General features: G+C 37.8%; 2 protein-coding genes across 3 annotated transcripts; both read right to left on the reverse strand.

The window, feature by feature from the left end:
• Positions 1–87: 87 nt before the first annotated feature.
• Positions 88–15,669, reverse strand: tmem128 (transmembrane protein 128). Of its 2 annotated transcripts, none has more exons than XM_049574704.1 (4): positions 15,497–15,669; positions 14,076–14,208; positions 13,482–13,643; positions 88–230 (listed from the first exon to the last, which is right to left on the reverse strand). In XM_049574704.1, the coding sequence occupies exons 1-4, from the start codon at positions 15,594–15,596 to the stop codon at positions 131–133; spliced, it is 495 nt and encodes a 164-aa protein (XP_049430661.1). In that variant the 5' UTR covers positions 15,597–15,669; the 3' UTR covers positions 88–130. The 2 variants fall into 2 exon arrangements, with proteins under 2 accessions (XP_049430661.1, XP_049430671.1); XM_049574714.1 differs by lacking the exon at positions 88–230 and adding an exon at positions 10,157–12,611.
• Positions 15,670–18,617: 2,948 nt separating this feature from the next.
• On the reverse strand, positions 18,618–22,456 carry lyar (Ly1 antibody reactive homolog (mouse)). The gene is made up of 8 exons (XM_049577143.1): positions 22,022–22,456; positions 21,788–21,902; positions 21,584–21,691; positions 21,376–21,456; positions 20,719–21,028; positions 20,293–20,355; positions 20,033–20,118; positions 18,618–18,891 (listed from the first exon to the last, which is right to left on the reverse strand). Exons 1-8 carry the CDS (start codon positions 22,141–22,143, stop codon positions 18,754–18,756), a joined length of 1,023 nt encoding a protein of 340 aa, XP_049433100.1. The 5' UTR covers positions 22,144–22,456; the 3' UTR covers positions 18,618–18,753.
• Between the last annotated feature and the right edge of the window lie 23 nt (positions 22,457–22,479).

The raw sequence follows: 22,479 nt of genomic DNA on the forward strand, positions 1-22,479 counted from the left end.
AAAAAAATGTTCACAATTTGAGGCCAAATAAAATGTTATTCATTCCATAAAAAGGACATTTTGTGAAAATCTAAAATTACAGAGCTTAAGAAAAAAAAAAAAAAAAAAAAAACATCTTCAGCCATTACATTTATCCAAGTAAAGAGATGAGCATGACCACACCCATGAACTGTGTGAAGAGGATGAGTGGAGTGAAAAAGGACCACACAGGCCACAGAGCCATGTTGAAGCTGCAAAGAAAGTACAATGTCACTTACAAATATGCATAACAGATTGATCAGTATTGATCAGTTAACCAATACAATATTTATTGTATACAGGCATCTCATACACTGTCACATTGTCACAATCTCTGCAGAGGAAGAATATGGGACGCTGTAAAATCTGGATCTGTAGCTGAAGCTGAACATTTCAGTTCTCTTTCTCTCTCTGCCATTGTTCTGCCTACTGTGTTCAATGGGGCTAGAGTTGTTCCAATACTGATACCAGTGTCAGTATAAAAAAAAAAATAAAAAAAATCTCGGATTGGGTATCAGCAAGTATGCAATCTATGCACCATTCTGATACCATGTAATTCATTAAAAAACTTAACAGTAGTGTCAAATCCAGATAAAACAGCAGTTTTCCTGTAAATCAATTCTTCTCTGCCACTCAGCAGCCTACACAGGAAGTTGCACAGTGCAGACACTGGAACCTACTGTTTTAGAGTGGTAAAGAATTGATTTCCAATAAAAGTAGCAGTTAGCAAACTGTTTTAAAAAAGGTTTAATGTGTGAAATGTCATACAACGATGACAGTAATCATTTCACATCCATACAGGGTTAGCAGCTGTATACAGCAGTTAACTTTTCTTCGTTTTTAAAGCAAAGGTATTGGACTGTTACACGGTACCCACCAAAACGCAAGTTTCTGGTATTGGAACTGGTATCAGTAGGGGAAAAATTCATAATGGAACATCTCTACTTGGCGCAAAGGCAACATTTATACTTTGCCACAATGATAGCTGCAATCAGATACAAGAATTGTCCTTAAATTGTACTCTCTAATTTTATGGGTGTATTTGCTCTGTAATATCATTAGTGCAATATGTTTTGTGAATCTGACCTTCAGAGAGGGCAGATAGCTGTTGCAAGTGATGCATGGTGCTCTCAGTTCAAGCTCATCATAGGCAGCATCCAAATTTACTAGTGTTGCATTTCAAAGCTTCTCACTTTCTTCTAATCAGTGGCTCCCATCAGCCGTATAAGTGACACACATTCATATTAAAATTGATTCACGATTTTAAACATAGTGGATAAGCTAATCACATGATGAGGAAAGCTAAGTGGCCAATCAATTAAAGAAACTGTTGAGAGACTCTCTGAGATGTCCCAGATCAATTAACTAGCATTAACTAGGTGTAAAGCATTAATGTACAAACTAATAAGGAAATTACAATTCACTTATAATCACTTAATCTATTGGATTATTGCCCTACTGAAGCCCTCAACGTCCACACCCAGTGCCATAGGGATAAAATGAATAGGCGTTGCTAAAAATATGCAGTGTAAAGGTGCCACTTCACTATGAGAAGCCCTTTGAGACATGAGACACACCGCTATACTTTCACACAAACACTACTATACCCTCTTACATGCACAATCATACTCTTATACATACACCACTATACTCTCACACAAACACTACTATACTCTCTTATATTTATCATCATGTTTTCTTTTATTTACTGCCATACTCTTAGTGTAACAGAGGATAATATTATATGTATGTAAGTATGATAGTATGAACATGAAAGTAACAGTATATGTAAAACAAAGTTCTAATATATGTATGAGAGAATAATATTATAATTGAAGCAGAATAATAGCATATGTAAGAGAAGTTAGTTGTACATGTGAATGCAAATAATCATGTGTAAGGAACAAAATGACAGTGAATGTAAGACAGAATGATAGGGTATGTGAATGAGAATAGTTGTTTGTGTGAGAGAGTTTGATTGAAACGGAAATAGTACTGAATTCTCAGTTCCTGATTGGCTATTTTTGATGAAGCGAGAAGAAGGCCCACCTTCCCAATCATAATATGAGAAGATGGCGGACCGGGAATGACAGTTTTTTGTTTTTTGTTTGACAATAGAACAAAAACATAGAGAACCATACATCTTCTCGTAAGGATTATACATTTTTGTACAATGAAATGTTGCGAAATTGCAAAGAGTCACAAAGAAAAAACACAAATAAAACAAAAACAAGACTGGGGTTTTTAAATGGTGCAAGTAAAAAAAAAACAGTAGCACATCATTTTATAGGTCACCAGGAATACAATTAAAGTAACAAAGACCCTAGGTAGGAGCAAAGTCTTAGGCATAAATCAAATAAGCAAGAAACTAGATATATCTCCACAGATCTTTTTGGCTATTTTGCTGGAGTACAATTTCTTAAGAGATAGGAAAAATAATTTGAAATCATTTATAAACCAGTTAAAGGAGGGTTTGCTATGTCTCCACTTACTGCAATGAATATGATATTTACCCATTAGAATGATCATATTTATCACATCAGAGATATTAGATTTCAAATTATCTATGTAAAAGAATATATGAGAAATATCAAAACCTGGAATATCATTTATTTTAAGTAATAACCAATTTCTTATTTCTGACCAAAATTTCCTGGACACAGGGCATGAGAAAAACATATGTTCTAGTGTTTCATCTGCTGCTTTACAAAAGGTACACGGGTCAACTTAAAATTTAAATCTTTTTTTTTTTTTTTTTAGAAATTCTGCAACTGGGTAGACTTTATAGAGTATCTTAATGAGTTTCTTTAATCTTTGGGGAAATAGGCCATTTAATATATTTAGAGTGTGCTTTTTCCATCATAGATACAGTTACCTTATCAGTCACTTGTTCTTTAAATCCTCTGTTGTAATCATAAAATACTATCAATTTCAAAGCAGCACTAATCAATTTGTTGTTACATTTGTTATCATTTAAGTTACAATCATTAATCATCACTTTTGGTAGTACGAATTTAACATTCGCATATAATAGGGTATTCTGGATTAATTGAATCAGTGGTAAAGGGATTGCTTTACAAATCCTATTATTCTCTCTCTGAGAACAATTTATTTCATATTTTTCTAATCTAATCTAGCCCTGTAGTCCAAAAAACCTCCATCAGAATCCATTACATCCTTTACTAACAAAATGCCTTTCTCATACCAATCTCTTCTGAAAATCGATTTCCTGTTTACTGTGAACACTCTGTTATTCCATAAAATAGATTCATGAGGGGAGAAATTATGAGTAAATATCATTTTCCAGTATTGAAGAATCTGCTTGTGGAAATTAGATAGCTTAATAGGAACCTTATGCACCTCAAAATCACATTTTAAAAAGGAATTCAAGCCCTCCTATTTTTTTTTAAGGATCTCGGAATATGAAACCACATGGACTCTGGCTGTGACAAATATGTTTTCAGCCATTTAGTCTCGAGAGTTCCAACCACTGAATCAAATTCTAAAGCTTTAACACCCCCATTCTCATATTCTTTAACTAACTGTGATCTTTTAATATAATGGGTTTTATTTTTCCATAAAAACTGAAAAATAATAGAATTGGCTTTTTTTAATATTATTTGAAGAGACATACAGGGAGTGACATGGATAAATTAATTTTGAGATACCTTCTGCTTTTGATAAATGACTCTACCAAAGATTGTAAGATCTCTGGTAAGCCAGCGACTTAGAGATCTCTTCATATCTGTTAAGCGATTAGCTATATTCTGATAACATTTTTTGATATCATTATTCCAAGATATTTTACTTCAGATGCAACTTTAATTGAAGCAATACTGGGATCTGTACACGTATGAATGGGAAGTAATTCACATTTCTTGATATTTAAGGATAGCTCTGAAGCTTTGGAGAATATTATAGAAATATTATTAAGAGCTTTCTCAACCACATATTTATTTTTTAAAAAGATGGCTGTGTCATCCACAAACTGACTTATTTTAAATTCCTTATCGAATACTGTAATACCTTCTATTTCCGGATTGTTGTTAATGAGCATTGTTAACAGATGAGTGGTCAAAATAAACAATTTTGGGGAGATTGGGCAGCCTTGACAAATACCACGTAGCACCTTGAACCTCGGGGTCATTCCAAGGTTCAGTGAAACAGAACTATAAATGTTGGTATAAAACATCTTAATAATATCACAAAAATTTTTACCAAAACCTATGAAGTGCAATTCTTCAATAAAAAACAATGTTCCATGGTGTCAAAAGCCTTATAAAAATCAAGAAAAAACACTAAACTATCAGTATCAATAAGGTCTTTATAATCAAGCATATCTAATATCAACCTGGTATGATTGTGAATACTTTTACCTTTCATAAAGGCTGACTGACATTCATCTATTATTTGCTTTAAACCCTCATTTAATCGGTTTGCATAAACATGTGCCAATAATTTGTAATCGTTACACAATAAGGTTATCGGTTTCCAATTATCCAATAAAAGTACATCTTTGTTTGGTTTCGGGATTCGAGAGATAAGACCCTGTTTCACTGTGGAAGAAAGATTGTTGGATTGAAATACATTCTATGTAGGCATTATAGAGCAACTCTCTAATATCTTTCCAAAAAAATTTAAAGAACTCGAAGGTTAGACCATCTAGTCCTGGTGACTTCCTATTAGCCATCTGCATAACTGCTCTGTCTTGCTCTTCAATTTCAAGCTCATCCTCCATATATTTTTTGAAATCATCATCCATATTCTTATTTTGTTCTCGAATTTTATTTAAAAACTGAAGACAGTTTTCCTTAGAAAAAGTGGATTTATACAAATTGCTATAAAAAAACTTTAATTTCCTCATTTACTTGGTCCTGATCTTCATTTATAACATCAGCAACCTATGAATTTTCTTTTTTGTCTGTCTGTTTTCCAAATTAAAAAAATAGGATGAAATTTTCCCCTTCCTCAATCCAATGAGCTCTTGAACGAATAAATGCTCCCTTCGCCTTATCCAAATACATATTATCTAGTTGAGATTGAAGACTGTTCAATTTAACATGTTCCTCCATTGTAAATCTGTTCTACAACATAATTTGTTAATTTATTTTGTAATATTTTGCTGTTTCTGTTTTTTAATTTTAGAGGACTTTACTTATCTTAACTGCAACCTGTCTAATTTTACATTTAAACCATTCCCACTTACTCAAGGCTGACATTTCCAGTGCAACAATTTCTTCAATGAGCTGTTTGACCTCTTTGCAAAAATTATATATTTTCCAAAAGAATATTATTGAATTTCCAGATAGAATTGTGAATAGACACATTTTTCAATAAAGAGAGACACAGCAAGATGACACAATGATCAGTTAAAGGTGAGATTTCACACTTGGAGACATCATTAACTAAATTAACTGAGATTAACCAATAATCTATTCTTGAGCATTGGCCATTATTTGATGCATGAAACCAAGTATATTGTGTAGTAATAGGATTTTTCATTCTCCAGTAATCAGTCAAGTTGGTTTTTGTAACAGAATCAATTATAGTATCATTATATTTATGAAACTGACCCTTTGACAGAAGACGATCCAACCAGAGATCTGGTGCCAAATTAAAATCTCCAACTATTATTTTATCAGTTGTATATGACACTTTCCATTCTTCTATCAGTTTGCTCAGAGCCAAAAAGAATTTTTTGTTCTGCACAATTCGGTTATACCCATATACACATACCAAAACATAATTTATGCCATTTATCTCTAAAGCCACCATTAGCCAGTGCCCCTTTAAATCACTTCTGTGGTCTATTACCTTTCCAGAGAATCTGTTGAACAAAATCATAACTCCAGCAGAGTGCGATGTTCCATATCTACAGAAAATAGAGTCTCCCCATTGCAGTTTCCAAAATTTCGTGTCTGCCTCAACTGAATGGGTTTCTTGCAAAAAAATACAATTAGCCTTTTGCTCCTTACAGAAAAGAAAAATAGCCTTACGTTTCACATTTTCTCTCAACCCCCTAGCATTTAAAGATAGAAAGGAAAACATACAAGACTAGTAAATAACCTCTGAAAAAATGCGCAATATCCTAGTGATGCGCAGGAATGAGTAAACAAAAAAAACGTAACCTTCACATAAAGTGCAATAACCCTTTAAAGCTTATACAAAAAAAAAAGTAAAACTAAAACCACTTCAAGATACCTGCTTGGAGCACAGTGGAGCATAGAAGCCTTGACAACATGTTTACTCAGGGTCCACTCTTTTGTTGTCAATTAACGTGTATCCTTCCTTCAGGAAAGCTCTCTTTCCCCGTCTTCTGGCATCCTGTACCAGCGGCCAGAGTTTGTTGCGAGCCTCCCAGTCCTCTTTGGAAAAATTTTCACGGAAGCGTATGTGCATCTCGCTGCAGACCCTCGCATCTCCCGACCTTTTCCAGACTTCATCCCGAACAGTTCTCATCCCAAATTTGATTATGATTGCCCGATGAGTACCGTTGGAGGCAGCAGTATTGCCGTTTCTTCCTAGGCAATGGACAGTATCCACGGACTGCCGCAGCCACTCCATCGACAGCGGTACAACTCTCGTAAGTATCCCAGTAACCGTCTCTCTGGTATCTTCTCCCTCCTTTTCTGGAAGACCAGTCAACTTCACGTTCCATCTTCGTTTGTAGTGGGCTTGCTCCGCACATGCATTTTCCAGCTGGTTGTTTTCTTTCTGGAGATCACTTACTTTTTTTTGAAGCACAACCATCTCCTCTTTGTTTTCCCTTGTTGCCGTTGTATTGGCTTCGATACGCCTGTCAAAACTTTTTAAAAGTTCAGTCTGTTCGTCCATCTTTCGGTGCTTTCTTCCTCCTTTTCTTTATGCGGTTTCATCTTCTTGGGGTTCGGGCCTTTTATTGGCGTGTGGGTCAAATTTATTCTCTGTTCCTTGGGAGTCGCTTGATCCACTTCAATTTCTTCGATGTCACCGTCATCACACGCCTCACGGAGAGCCCTCAGGTTGTAATCGTGGTCAGTCATTTTGCCAGCAGGTCGTCTCAAATGTACCAAGATTTAACCGTTTTTTGTTGTTTTTTATCGATGTACTTAGGTACTATGTGTTCTGCCTTTGAATTTGTCGGGTTATTGCGAACTTAGTTCACAATTCAAGGACGTAAACAAAACTTTTTACCAGAGCCTGCACGGTGCTGCCACTCACTCCGCCATCTTGGATCCTCCCAACAGTGAAGCTGTTGGCCTCATGGTTGGCCTCCACACAGGCTGCTGAGCAGAGCGGAGCGCCCGCGGAGGCTCATGCACTGCAGCGCTTCACGGCCTGGACACACCGGACGCAGAACCAAAGCGCAGCACCCAGCAGCGGAGGCAGTTTTCAATCGGCACCCTTGACTGTCCACACACTGAATGAATAGGGCATATTTTTCTGACCATTTTATTTATGTAGTTATGTCTGTAGGCTCGGTGACACAAAATTAAAATTGTAATGAAGTGATTAGGGTATTAAAAATGTGTTCGGTTATGCATTATTGTGTTATTTTAAATTATAAACACGGTATTTTCTCCTCACATTCCACAGTGCGTGCTTTTGGTTTTTTTTATTTTGAAAACTGGCCAGATTCTCTTGTCTTTTCTGTGTCCGACTTCTTGTTTGGTACAATCCACTCTATCCAGCTTGACAGAAGCGCTCGCGGCTCGTGTGAAAAATAGACCAGACAGCGAACTGAAGCGCTGCAGTGTGCGAGCCTATGCGGGCACTCCGCTCTGCTCAGTGGCCTGTGTGGACAGTCAGAGGCCAACAACTTCACTGAGTCGCTCCGGGCATAGACATATATATGTACATATGTCTATGGCTCCCATATCGCCATCTTCTCATATTATGATTGGGAAGGTGGGCCTTCTTCTTGCTTCATCAAAAATAACCAATCAGGAACTGAGAATTCAGTACTATTTCCATTTCAATCAAACTCTCTCACACAAACAACTATTCTCATTCACATACCCTATCATTCTGTCTTACATTCACTGTCATTTTGTTCCTTACACATGATTATTTGCATTCACATGTACAACTAATTTCTAGGGTTGGGAACGATTAACCGATATGACCGGATATCCGGTTTGACAATCGAGAGATACGGCGACGTCGGTAGCAGCCTCCTCAATTGGTACGAATCAGCCATGAATCCTTAGATGAATCGATTGTAGAGACATGAATTCAGGTATCGCGAGACTAGCAATCGGTTGACTGGCTTTAACAGTTTGCATCTTGGCATCCTGGCATTGCTGACAATGATAATGGATGTAAACATCAGTGCCAGCTTGACCAGTGGAGATGAGGAACAGAAGCTAATGCTGGTTGGATAAACCAGGGAGCAGCCAAGCCGCAGCAGAAACTAAAGGCGAATCCTGCCGGTTGTGGGTTGAATGCGGGCTCACAGACACAGACAGAAATATGTACAGTACAGGCCAAAAGTTTGGACACACCTTCTCATTCAATGTGTTTTCTTTATTTTCATGACTATTTACATTGTAGATTCTCACTGAAGGCATCAAAACTATGAATGAACACATGTGGAGTTATGTACTTAACAAAAAAAGGTGAAATAACTGAAAACATGTTTTATATTCTAGTTTCTTCAAAATAGCCACCCTTTGCTCTGATTACTGCTTTGCACACTCTTGGCATTCTCTCCATGAGCTTCAAGAGGTAGTCACCTGAAATGGTTTCCACTTCACAGGTGTGCCTTATCAGGGTTAATTAGTGGAATTTCTTGCTTTATCAATGGGGTTGGGACCATCAGTTGTGTTGTGCAGAAGTCAGGTTAATACACAGCCGACAGCCCTATTGGACAACTGTTAAAATTCATATTATGGCAAGAACCAATCAGCTAACTAAAGAAAAACGAGTGGCCATCATTACTTTAAGAAATGAAGGTCAGTCCGGAAAATTGCAAAAACTTTAAATGTGTCCCCAAGTGGAGTTGCAAAAACCATCAAGCGCTACAATGAAACTGGCACACATGAGGACCGACCCAGGAAAGGAAGACCAAGAGTCACCTCTGCTTCTGAGGATAAGTTCATCCAAGTCACCAGCCTCAGAAATCGCAAGTTAACAGCAGCTCAGATCAGAGACCAGATGAATGCCACACAGAGTTCTAGCAGCAGACCCATCTCTAGAACAACTGTTAAGAGGAGACTGCGCGAATCAGCTAGGAAACCACTGCTAAGGAGAGGCAAGAAGCAGAAGAGATTTGTTTGGGCCAAGAAACACAAGGAATGGACATTAGACCAGTGGAAATCTGTGCTTTGGTCTGATGAGTCCAAATTTGAGATCTTTGGTTCCAACCGCCGTGTCTTTGTGAGACGCAGAAAAGGTGAACGGATGGATTCCACATGCCTGGTTCCCACTGTGAAGCATGGAGGAGGAGGTGTGATGGTGTGGGGGTGTTTTACTGGTGACACTGTTGGGGATTTATTCAAAATTGAAGGCACACTGAACCAGCATGGCTACCACAGCATCCTGCAGCAACATGCCATCCCATCCGGTTTGCGTTTAGTTGGACGATCATTTATTTTTCAACAGGACAATGACCCCAAACACACCTCCAGGCTGTGTAAGGGCTATTTGACCAAGAAGGAGAGTGATGGAGTGCTGCGGCAGATGACCTGGCCTCCACAGTCACCGGACCTGAACCCAGTCGAGATGGTTTGGGGTGAGCTGGACCGCAGAGTGAAGGCAAAGGGGCCAACAAGTGCTAAACACCTCTGGGAACTCCTTCAAGACTGTTGGAAAACCATTTCAGGTGACCAGCTCTTGAAGCTCATGGAGAGAATGCCAAGAGTGTGCAAAGCAGTAATCAGAGCAAAGGGTGGCTATTTTGAAGAAACTAGAATATAAAACATGTTTTCAGTTATTTCACCTTTTTTTGTTAAGTACATAACTCCACATGTGTTCATTCATAGTTTTGATGCCTTCAGTGAGAATCTACAATGTAAATAGTCATGAAAATAAAGAAAACACATTGAATGAGAAGGTGTGTCCAAACTTTTGGCCTGTACTGTATTTCTGTCAAATACGGCGGCGTATGACAACGACTTACCGGCTGGCGACCGAGAAGCCCGGCTCCAGGTCCAAGAAGTCTTCGTCGGTGTCATGACTGCCCAGAAATACCAGGTGAGCCCTGGCAGCACTCAGGTATGTGACGTGTCAGAGGAGAAACGAGCAGTTCACATTTCCACAAACATCAGCGCACTTTAGGGACTGTTCTTTACTTGTCTGGGGAGGAGGGTGGCTGGTTGATTTTTATTTTATTTCTTTATTTTATTTTGATCCCCCCTTATGTTAATCACTTATTGATGCTGTTTTTGAAGTATGAATAAGTCAATAAGTAATTTATTCCATTGAAATATCATTGATGTATTATAGAAAAGTGATTTATCTTTTTATAAATGACAAACACAGAGTGTAGCAAACACAGAGAAATAATCTGACATGCTGTCAGTGATAAGCTGCTAGTCATCACAGTCCATGATATCAACTATAAAAGGAGATGTCAGATTCTGCCCCTACGTTGCATGTTATTATTTTATTCTGCTTTATGTTTATATTATACAACGTTATAATAAACTTTATTCCAGACTCAAGTCCATATAAGATACATACAAAAACACAGACAATACCATAAAAACAACACAACAAGTAGGTTTAAAACACTTAAAGTTTACTTAAAGTTCACTTCACTTAAAGTTTAAAACTTCTTCTCATTTTTATATTGATCCCATCCAACAAAATGATGTTCATTCAGCAAGTCTTTTTTTGGTCCATGTCTAAAAATAAATACATTTGACATGTGATTTTGTTGTTGTTTGTCTTTTTATTTTATTTTTGCCAGTGCCATACAGCAACAATGCTTGGGGATGTGGTCTTTTACAAATTTGAAAATACTCTAAGAATGTCACGTTTATAGAAATGGCTTCTTTATTTTATAATGTATGATTAATGTCTACATCAACAAATGTTAACCATAGAATCGTAACGAATCGTATCGTTCCTATGCTGTATCGAATCGTATCGAATTATTTTGTATTAAAAATATATCGTTTTTGAATCGTATCGTAACCCGTGTATCTAGATACGTATCGAATCGTCTATCACAGAGAGATTCCCAACCCTACTCATTTCTCTTACATATGCTATTATTCTGTTTCAAATATAATATTATTCTCTCATACATATATTAGAACTTTGTTTTACATATACTGTTACTTTCATGTACATACTATCATACTTACATACATATAATATTATCCTGTGTTACACTAAGAGTATGACAGTAAATAAAAGAAAACATGATGATAAATATAAGAGGGTATAGTAGTGTTTGTGTGAGAGTAGTGTTTGTGTCAGAGTATAGCGGTGTATGTATGAGAGTATGATTGTGCATGTAAGAGAGTATAGTAGTGTTTGTATAAGAGTATAGCGGTGTATGTATGAGAGTATGATTGTGCATGTAAGAGGGTATAGTAGTGTTTGTGTGAGAGTATAGTGGTGTATGTATGAGAGTATGATGTTACATGTGAAAAAAGTATGAAATATGTCTCAGGGGGCCTCTCATACTTCACACTGCATTAAGATGGAGACCTACAGAGATCACTCTTAACCTCATCAGTCTTTCTTGATCTTCACCGACATACAGAGGGTGGATAAATTTTCACAAGTATGAGTAAAGTGCTTTGTTGGTTGTAGATATCAGACCAGCAAATATTCCAAATACTGTACACTGTCAATGACTTGTCAAGCAAGTGCATCTTTTTAATGCATCAGATAATCAAAATACAAGTATTTTGGCAGTTTTTTTTTTTAACAACCCATTGTACCAAGAACATGGGTAATATTACTGAGCATTTCTTAAGTGATTCAACGTGTTAAAGGCCATAAACACCCACACAGGTGTGTTCAATATTTTGGCTTGTAAACAGTAAAGTGACACAAATTTCAATCGAGCACAGTCTGTATATGACCACAGTCCCAAAAGGAGGTCTGATCAGGGAAACTGAGTGAAACACCTGTGAGGGTATATCCTACAATTAAGCTACAGTTGGTAATTTTTTTTTCATATTTGCTGAAACGGTCACTGCATCTTAACAGTCATACACAAGACAGGTTATGTCATGTTCCTCTGCCTCCTCCTTGTGCTTCTAATATCTTTGGCCAGATCCACAGCGGCCGAAGGAAAACAACCTATCAGAAGTGTGGAGCCTCTAAGGCAGCTGTTAATCATGTAAATCACTGCTCTTGAACTGCAGTCAAACTGTCTGTCAAACTACCCATGCTGGACACAGTTGTGCAAAAATGAAGCACAGCCCAACAGCTGGACCAACTTTCTCATTTTACAGCTAAACAGTACACTAAAATATGTTTGTGAAAACATCTGAGGTGAGAAATAGGCAATGCAGTGACAGAATTTTGATTTCTATTTGATCCACGCCACCTAGTTTGACAGTTTGGCTTGACAGCTTTGTTAGAGACTCCTCAGCTCTGATTGGTTGTTTCCATTCAGCTGCAGTGGATTCTTGCAAATGCCATTAGGAGCACTAGAAGGGGGGAAATGATTTTTTTTTGAGATATGATGACAGTTTGATCAGATATGACAAAAAGTTATTTTTATAAAAGTTACCAACACCAGATTTAATGGTTACCTAATTGGTTTCTAGTATCACCAACTGAGAATCAAAATCAGCAGATTTCAGCAAAGAGCTACCTGTCCAGTACAAAGGAGCAGAGATCACTGGTACTATAGTACATTTGTTAATGAACCAGAAATACCCTACACCCCTGCTGACATACTTTTGCTCTCACCCTGTTTTTCACAGTTTAAGAAAGGCTCCTTAGGTCATTTTTATTAGTGTTACTGCAAAAACCGATATATTAGATAACAGTGTGCTTCCAACTTTGTAGCAACAGTTTTATGATGGCCCTTTTGTGTTTCAACATGATAGCTTTTAATCTTTTTATTTTTGATACTGATACCAAAATCCATATTTGATATATTATTATTATATATATATATATATACATATACATACATATACCTAAACAATACAATACCTTGAACAAACAATACAATACCTTGATTGTAATTTATGTGCTTAAATTTTTTGTCCAAATTCGGACAAATCACATATATGTTCAATGAGCTTATATTGTTTCACCTCTCATCCTGTGCCCAAAGAACTTGAAATTGTTCATTTGAGCACATTTAAATAGGAGAGGTACAGTGTGTCGGGTGTTCTAATAAACTTCTAAAGTTTTTACATATTTAATCCAATGCTGTTCTACCTTCTTTGTTATCTAAATGAATGCCCTGTAGTTTATCTGTTCTTGTGTAATTGGAGGATTACAGCACATTTAGGCAGTTTGAAGTTTATTAATATTTAATTAATTAATTTGTTTTGCTGTTTTACCTGCAAGATGCTGCAATAAATGCTGCAGTGGTGATGGGAGGAATGGCAGGATATTCTTGGTCGTAGTGCCGGATGCCTTTGAACCACTCCAGGTACACAATGCAAAACATGGCCAGAGACAGGCAGATCCCAAGGAGTATCAGACCTACATTGAACCACCAACTGGAAAAACACGGGTTGAAAAGACAAAAATTAATGAAGGCTTACTGTGTGTATAGATAACTTAAAGAAAATATACAAAAAAAATATGGCGGCGCTATTCTCCTGACACGGCGCGGTGTATGCATTTCAGTTATTTGTTTTAAATGTATCTTAAATGTGAATCATGTGTATTGTTGAGCCTTGTCAAAGGAAAATTTCTGTCACTGTTGGGACAGACAATAAAGTTTATCTATCTATCCATCTATCTATCTAATACTGGTCTCTCATTACTAGATACTAAAAAAACATCACAGTGGAATAATGATCTCATACTTTTGTAACATTCTACCTGCTTTACCACACACAACACAACCTGCCGTATAATATAGGGAATAGAGATAAGTGAACGAGATCTGCACATGAGTTTTGGGGTCTTTGTCATAACTCAGTCACCTTTTGATATCGTCGTTCTCCATGATGTTACGGAGGAAATCAACGTAGTAGGTCACACCTATAGATGCCATGATCCAGAAAACGGAGTGTCTGTTAATGCGAGGAAGAGGTTTAGCATCTTTTTCCTCCTGACCTGAAAGGTAATAAACAAAAAAAAGAGTTTTGATTCATGGTCTACTTTCAGAACTTGCTTCACTCCAGATATTTAAAACAAAAAACAAAAAAACTAGAGATCTAAGTGCAGATTATATCACAAATGTATAGCACATTAAACTTGATAATTACTCACAAAAGTTTGGCTACAGTCAAAACCATCAGTTAGTTAGTTAGTTAGTGTTGAATGTAGTAACATTCAACACTAACACTGCATGATTTAAAGAAAAACTAAATACTAAGATACACTGAAAGAGTTACAGTATGGTATAGAATTCACTACCAAATATGAGATTTGTCTTGCCTCAACAGAAAATGTGCTAAATCCCCACCTCCCAGGGTTAAGGAGCTTTTGAGGTGAAACCGATAGCTTTCTTTGAGATAATCTTACTTCTCCGAGAGGTATTAATCTCTATAATTTACTGGTTGATTAAACGTATCAGAGCCTGTAGTTGGCTGCTGAAGTGCTTCAGCATGTTGGTGCAGAGTTCACAATGAACTCAATGCCCTAGACAAGCTGGCCTACATCTTTAATCAAAGTTATGCCTGGTGGTCCGCTTCGGATACAACATAATACAATACCAAGTCAGCTTGCCAGAGGGACCACTGACGGTATGTAAACTGGAATAAAAGCAGCCATGAGTAAAAAGGGATAACCACTTGACAAATGTTTTGTCTGTTACTTATATTACAGTTATTAGTTTACACCATAGACTACAGTCATTTCTTACAGTGGCAGTGAGCTGACCCTTACATTGAAGACGGTGTAGGAGTAGGGTTTCTCTGTATTAAGTTACTGAGCTGACACTTGCTCAGTCAAAACAATCAAGAATTGCTGGATGTCTGCCAGTCTGGGCCTCGAAGCTGGACAACTGTCCACCATACAACATCCCCTTTGACTAAATATGTCGCAGTCAGAAAAAGCACATAGCTTTCTGCTATATACCTGCTTTAGTTTGTGAAATAAAATGCTTTAAAGTTGTTTAAAGACTAGCTGTCAAGTGGACTACAAACTGGCCATTCAACAGATTTAATCATACAGGTAGCTACTTTTCTAAGTATATTAACCATATATTAACCATATTGACAATACGCCAGTAGCACGTACAGAGAGGATGTCAGCACCCAAAAAACAGAGCTATAACGTCACAATGTACCACTGAGTTCATAACGTTAACGTTTCCTCCGGGTGTTAACAGTTAGCTCTGACAGAAAACTGGTTAAAGTTAGCTAACAACGTTAGCCAACACAAAGTGTCTGACTCTTACTCTTTTCGTCTTCGTCGCCATTTGTTGTTGTTTGCATGAGAAACTCTGCATCTCTCTTAAATCTGTTCCGCAACGTAACAAGTTCATTGTCGTTAAGCATCGTGTTGACGCTATCTTTAACTTACACTAGCTCTAGATGCTAACTAGTGATTAGATGAGAGGCCACTTCCTGTTTGGCAGAGACGCCTCTTTATGACGCACTTAAAGCGACCGCTGTAGTTTTTTGTATTAGTAACAGCCAAGTTTCACAAATGTCAATGCAATGCGACAGAAAATCACTAAATAATAAACGAACAGTTACTTAGAATTATTAGCAAATAAAAAGAAGTAAAAAATTCAATAACCTGAGTACTTCATAAAACGTATAGTCGTAGCAGTGTGCATTTAAAGACACTGCAATTATTTTTAATCCTTTGTTATTTTTTTACCTGTGCAAATAAATACTCACCTTAACTGTCATAGTCCACAAGGTGCTTTCCAAGTATAGGAAACATGTTTGAGAGGCACATTATTCAATAGAAAACTAAATGTGACCAACAATAGATAACCTGTAAAGCATACATGTAATCATAACATTTACAGTATATGCACAGTGAATGCTGCTACATCAAGCTTTTGCCAAAAGGGAAATACTGTTGTTCATTTGGTTTGGTTTATCTGCACCCTCCTACAGAACACCATGTCCGATGCATTCACTTGAGATCAATTACGTTGTGTTTTTTGTACACTATGCACCATCTTGACACAATCAGCATCAAACTAACTGGCCCACCAGACTGAAAAATATACCACCACAAGGGTAACTGAGGATATGTGAACAGAACAGTCTGACAGGGAACATCCTTTCTGTCCCTCATAAACTCTGCAGAATGCATAGTAGCTGGCTGTACTCCAGCGTTTATCTTGAATGTATACTTTTACATGGCGCGGGCAGGAGTCTGACACTGCTGATACCTTTGTCCCATTTTGCTCTCACTTTCCATCTGGCACAGACGGGGCACGTGCAGTGAAGACAAGTGAATAATACTCCAATGTTGGCTGCTACTACTTATTCTGTGGCAGACAGTCTCAATCCACATTCTGACATTAGGTGCATCCAAAACTAATGAAGTTAAATCCCACAGCCCTGCAGTAAAACTGGAATCATGAAGATATAAAGTTAAAACCGTGTTTGGAGCCTGTAATGGGTAATACTGTTGGACAGCATTGTTATTCTTCTTTTTAACTGACCTTGTTTATTTTAATAGAGTAGGTCCTGTTCAGCATGTACTGACTTTAAGGAAAGACATTTGACTTTTGCTCATTAACAGGTAAAGGCAACAGGGTCATCAGCCACTTTGCATCCATGAGCATTTGTTGTTCTGTGTAGTTGCACCAGATAAGAGTGTTACCTCATACTCTGAGATGTCACCCTTAGAAGTCTGGTTCTTACCCTGGGCAGTAAAGCTCAGAGGTGGGACCAAGTCATTGTTTTCCAAGTCACAAGTACGTCTAAAAAGTATTTTGTACCCAAGTTAAGATTTACAAGTCCCAAATTAAGTCCTAAGCTTTGTGTTTCGAGTCCTAAAGGAGTCATAATGTGCTCTCCACCAAATGCAAAGCCATTGAAACAGAGTAAAAATATATTACATTTACAAAAATCATGAATGCTTTTTAAAATGTGTTAAAACAAGTTTGTTCCAAGTGCGACTGAACTTAATCATAAAAATAGTGCTTACATTGCACTTTCAAAGCATATAGCACTATTAACCGCTACCACAACAGAATAAATTTTGTGTTTCTGTTCTGTCTTGTTAAATTTATCTTATCTCATATTTAGAAACTTTCTCTTCCTAAATTTCTAAGATATTTTCTGTGAGGCTGTTCTTCCTTTAAAGTGATATTTCATGTTGTTGCATGTTTTATGTCTACATGGAATAAAAAGATAAATTAGTTTGTTCAGGAAATGAAGGGAAATAAAATGATTAGTGGCACTTTTTTTAAATAAAATTTTTTTTATCTTTGGGTTTGGGGGAAAATATCAAGTACTTTCAAGTCACAAGACTCAAGTAAAGAAAAAGTCACACGTCATCTTCTTTGTCTTCTTTGATTTTGAGTCTAAAAAATAAAAATAAAAATAAAAATTGTGACTCAAGTCTGACTTGAGTCCAAGTCATGTGACTCAAGCCCACACTTTTGGCAAAACCCCTGAGTCTACTGAAATAAGCAAAAATGCTTTTTATCACTTAGGAGTGCAACTTTTCATGTGTAAGAGAACAGAGGTTTTTCATCCTTTTAGAAATGGCAAATTCTTCTGCCATTAAGACCACAGTTCAGGGATGAAACTGCCCCATATAAAACCATATGGCCACACACTTAATCCTGCCATATCAAATGGCAGAAACAAAGTTTTGTCCTCAGATTTGTTTTGCAACAGTAAAAACAGGTTTAGTTTCAGTTCTCCTGGAGTATCCTGTGGGGTCTGGATTAAAACACAAGCATTAAGCAATATCAAGTCCCACTGCGAACAAGAAAACACTATTTTAATACTAGCAAACTTGAGTAACAGCTTGACTAACCCAAAGTATGCAATATACAATTACAGGTAAGCAGTGTGATGAATGAGCATCAGTGTTAAACCTGCTGGGATTAGCAGAGCTTCATAAAGCTGGGCAGATTTCCTCCTGTAGCTCCTCCTGTGAGTGTGTGAGTGTGTGTGTACAGGGTAAAGGGGCTGCTCATTCTAGCGGTGGAAAAATCAGACAGCATTAAAACTTCACCTGAGGCTGACACCAAGCGTCTTGCTTCTATGGAGCTTCTGTGTCCCTGGCCAAGTGAACCCCGTTCGGGGTGCCGAGGAATGTGCATTAGCTTCGTCCCGTGTGAGAGTCAAATTCACCTCAGGTGCACCTCTCCCGTTTCCCTTCCCCCACTCCAACATCCAATCCCACAGATAAGGTGCCATTTCCCAGCCTTACCGTGGGCTTGGAATGTGAAACAGAGCAGCCGTCCGTCACAATTGTCATTTCATACATTAAACAACGCTGACACGTTCTAAGGCAATTTGCACAAAGTCTTCCTCGTGCTGCCGACTAGATCACTGCAATCAGTGAAACTACAGACTGGAAACAGGACACATAACTCAGTTATAAAATTATTTAATCTTTGAGATTAGGTCAGCTGTACAAAAACATCCAAGTGAGGACGGCAGACAAACATAAATTTTAAAAGTCTAAGAGCAACATACATTTCATGCCAGACAGGGGAGATAAACAGGTCTACTTTACAAGTCTAACTCTGTCTTTCAAGACTCTAAATTTGGGATTGTTGTTGATCTTCTTATTGAAAAGCGCAAGCACCTCCTCCTCCTTTCTAAAATTTCCATCACCATAGAAAGAGTAGTATGCCGCCAAAACCTGTAAAGAGGAACAAGCTCTTAACAGCATATTCAAAGGTAACTTGAGTATTTTTCAATCTGGACTCTGTTTTCCCAAGTTTTTAATGTCTGAGTGACTGATGGAAACAACAAATTCTGAATTTTCTGCAGCCAGCAGCTGTCATACAGGCTGCCCCCATTCTGGGGCATTTGTGCACTGTCAAATTCTTGTTTTTGCCACTGATAGGCTCAGACTTTTATTTGAAGTGTTTGACAGAATCATGGAAAGGATCCCTACAGAGACAGACCTTTTGTAAAAGAGTGAGTGTGTTGGGTCCTCTCTCTAACACTGTCAGACACTTATAACAATCTGAGCCCGTCAGAGGCAAAACAGTCACTTTCAGTGGGTGTAAATTGACGAGGCACAAATGTCCAGAGTGTTTACCTTGGAGCTTGTTTCACCGCTGCTAGCTGCAGCCCTCTCATTTATTTCTCAACCAGTTACAAAAATCGTTGTTCCTATTGGTCATGTAGGAGCTATATTTAATTTAGAAAGGAATGGGTTTTGTAAGATTAGTGGGATGAACTAGTTTTGGTATGCTTTATATTTTTGTATTGTTCAAAGTTTTTTGTGGGTGTTTTGGGATTTTCTTATTTGTTGTTTTTTGTGATTGTGGTTATTGGGAGAGTCAGTCACATGGATATGGTCAGTGACACTCATAATCTTCATGAACATCTCATGTTCACGTGTGGGTTTTTTTTTGTTGGAGACAAAGGGTGAGTGGGTCGTTGTATTTTTTTTGTTGAACCACACTTTTCTTTGTTCGCTGTGATCATCTTAGTTATAAGTTTGTGCACATTATCATAAGTTGATTCCCTTTCACCGATAAGTTTATTTAACATATTTTTGGATCTCAGCAAATCTTTTGTTGGCCTGTCAGACAAGTTAACCACACCCAGCCTCAGCCTCTCAACTCTCAGTCGCTACATGTCACTTAGACACAAAAACACAGGAAAATAATTTCCAGGTTGAAAAATACTGAGGTTACCTTTAAGCAAAAGACAACTCTAATTATCACATAATATTTACAAGAACAACTTGCTGGGTGAAGTCAAATGTTGTACAAACAAAGAACTATAGACTCATGTCCACAGAGTAATAAACACAGCCCATGCCTCACCTTCTTCCTGAGTTTCTTTACTGACAGTTCCTGGTCATCTGCTTCTCTCAGTACCGCCTTGATGTTTCCCTTCCAGTTGAATTTGCCTGCAAGTTAATCAGAAACATAAATTAGCTCTCAGTACAGGGTGAATATTCACTGAGGTTCAGCTCCTCGCTGTCAACAAAACAAGCAACACTGACCCCTGGTGGCTTTATTCTTTTACACCACCATTTATTTTCTAAAAGATGAGCAAAGTCATGCCTGGAACCACATAATACCTTTGGGAACTTCTTGATCCTGAGTCTCCTCTGATGTGTCAGCAGCCTCTGCTTCTTGTTCAGCTAAAAGAAATAAGATATAACAGTTATACAGTTAACTTAATACTAACATAATTAACAAAATTATATAATACAATAAAAAGATTGTCGATTATAAAGAGTATACTTTCAAACACAAGGACATAATAGAACGCTGCAAAAAAATGGATGTTCTCAGTGTATTTGAGCACTTGCACTAATCTTTCTAATATCAATAATATACATTTCTTTCAAGATTCGGTGGCCAAACAAAATGTGCAAGCTGCTGATTCAAACATTTAGCCATTCCACATTGTCATATCAGTGTTCATTAAAAGACACAAAGTTGCAGCACTACTAAGAGCAATACATGGAAATAAAACAGCATCTCTTTAGAAAATGCCTTACCTGTCTTTGTTTTCTTGCTGGATGTCTTTTTTTCAGCATCGTCCTGCTCTTCATCTTCGTCCTCCTCAGAGGCGCGTTTTCTCTTCCTGTCCTTCTTTTTCTTTTTGCCCTCTTCTGGCTCCTGAGCAGCTGTCTTTTCAGCGCCTTTCAGAGCCTTCCCATTCTTCTGTTGACGGGCCTCTTTGCGCTCCCGTTTGTTCAGTTTCTTTTTCTCAACATCTGGATGGCCGTTCTGCTTTTCATTTTCAGTAGCATCCGCTTCAGCCACAGCCTGTTTAGGTTCACTGGTCTGCTGGGGGGCCTCAGGAACCTGTCAGATTGTGGGTGGGTAATGAGAGTCAGTTGGGATATGAAAGACGTGGGAAACGTATTTTTGTCTTTCCTTAAGATGACAGAATTTATTAAAACCAGACAGCAAAAGGAAAACCACATAAAGGATAACCTAGATATAATATTAACTGGGTAAAATAAACCTCTGTAATGTGTTTCAAGTGTACTTCAGTATCACTGGAAGCTGCTAACTGTTGGATTTCATTACTTTGGATTTAAACTGTACAAACTAAATCTCATTTTCCACCTTAATCTATGCTGACAATGACTTAGATGCACAGGGAAACAGTCAAACAATAACAGTAACTATTAGGCTAAGTGACTTACTTTGTCAGCTGCAGACAGGACCTCCCACACTTCATCATGAAGACTCGTGTTGGCTATTTTAAGACTGTTTCTCATCCAATTCTGAGGAAAATACCAAAATTTGATAGTGATTACCTCATGCACACACACACACACACACACACACACACACACACACACTGTTCATCACATACATTAAATGGTTGGTACAGACTTAAGTAACACCGACCTGAAACTTGGCCTTCTTTCTCGGTACATTGTCATAGGAGCTGACTTGTTGGAGCACATCTTTTAGTTTTGCACTGACTCCTGGTTTGTTCATGGCGTCATGGACTCTCTTCAGGAGAGGAATCAATAAGTTGAAAACCAAAAACTCTTTCTTTAAACACACACAGAACATTAATAGTGATGGACATCATTCTCTGGGTTTTACCTGGATCCACTGCTGCTGTTTCACATCTCCTTTGTTTGCCTTGGCCTCGTAACCTTTGCCTCCATACTTCTGATCTTCACTGATGCATTTGATGTGGTCCTTGTAGTCATCGCCCCTGTTCAACATGCACAGAGAGGCACAATTGCACACACACACCCAGAGTGGTTAAATATCAAGCAAACATTAGCTAGAGTAAACAGATGTTGAGACAACACTGAGACACTCGGTAATTACCAGAAGTCTTTTCCACAGTCGATGCAGGACAAGACCTGGCAGCCCCGGCATATGTTCACGTGTTTATCAACCTGAGCTTTCTTCAGGGATTCACCACAGCCGTTGCAGGTGAAAAACACCATTTTGCTTTCACTAAGCCGTAATGATAACTTTGATTCAACCGGATCTACTAATAGAGATACCGTTACTACCACCACTGATACCAACGTAACAGTTATACGTTAGAACGAAATGAAGCGGGAGCAAATGCTAGCTAAAATAAGCTAACGTTAGCTAATGCCATCCAAAGCTAGCAAGTCAATGACTGAAGTAACAGAGGGTTTATTAAAGCATATAAATGTCGTACGCTGCAATTTACACGCAGCGTGCCCCCTGCTCGGTTCCAGTTGCTTAAACTTTTCAAAACACACGTGACCACACTAACACACGGTTGCTACATTGAAAGTCCTCCGAGTAAA

The sequence above is a fragment of the Epinephelus fuscoguttatus genome, linkage group LG1, assembly GCF_011397635.1.
Source record: "Epinephelus fuscoguttatus linkage group LG1, E.fuscoguttatus.final_Chr_v1".
Taxonomy (NCBI): Eukaryota; Metazoa; Chordata; class Actinopteri; order Perciformes; family Serranidae; genus Epinephelus; species Epinephelus fuscoguttatus.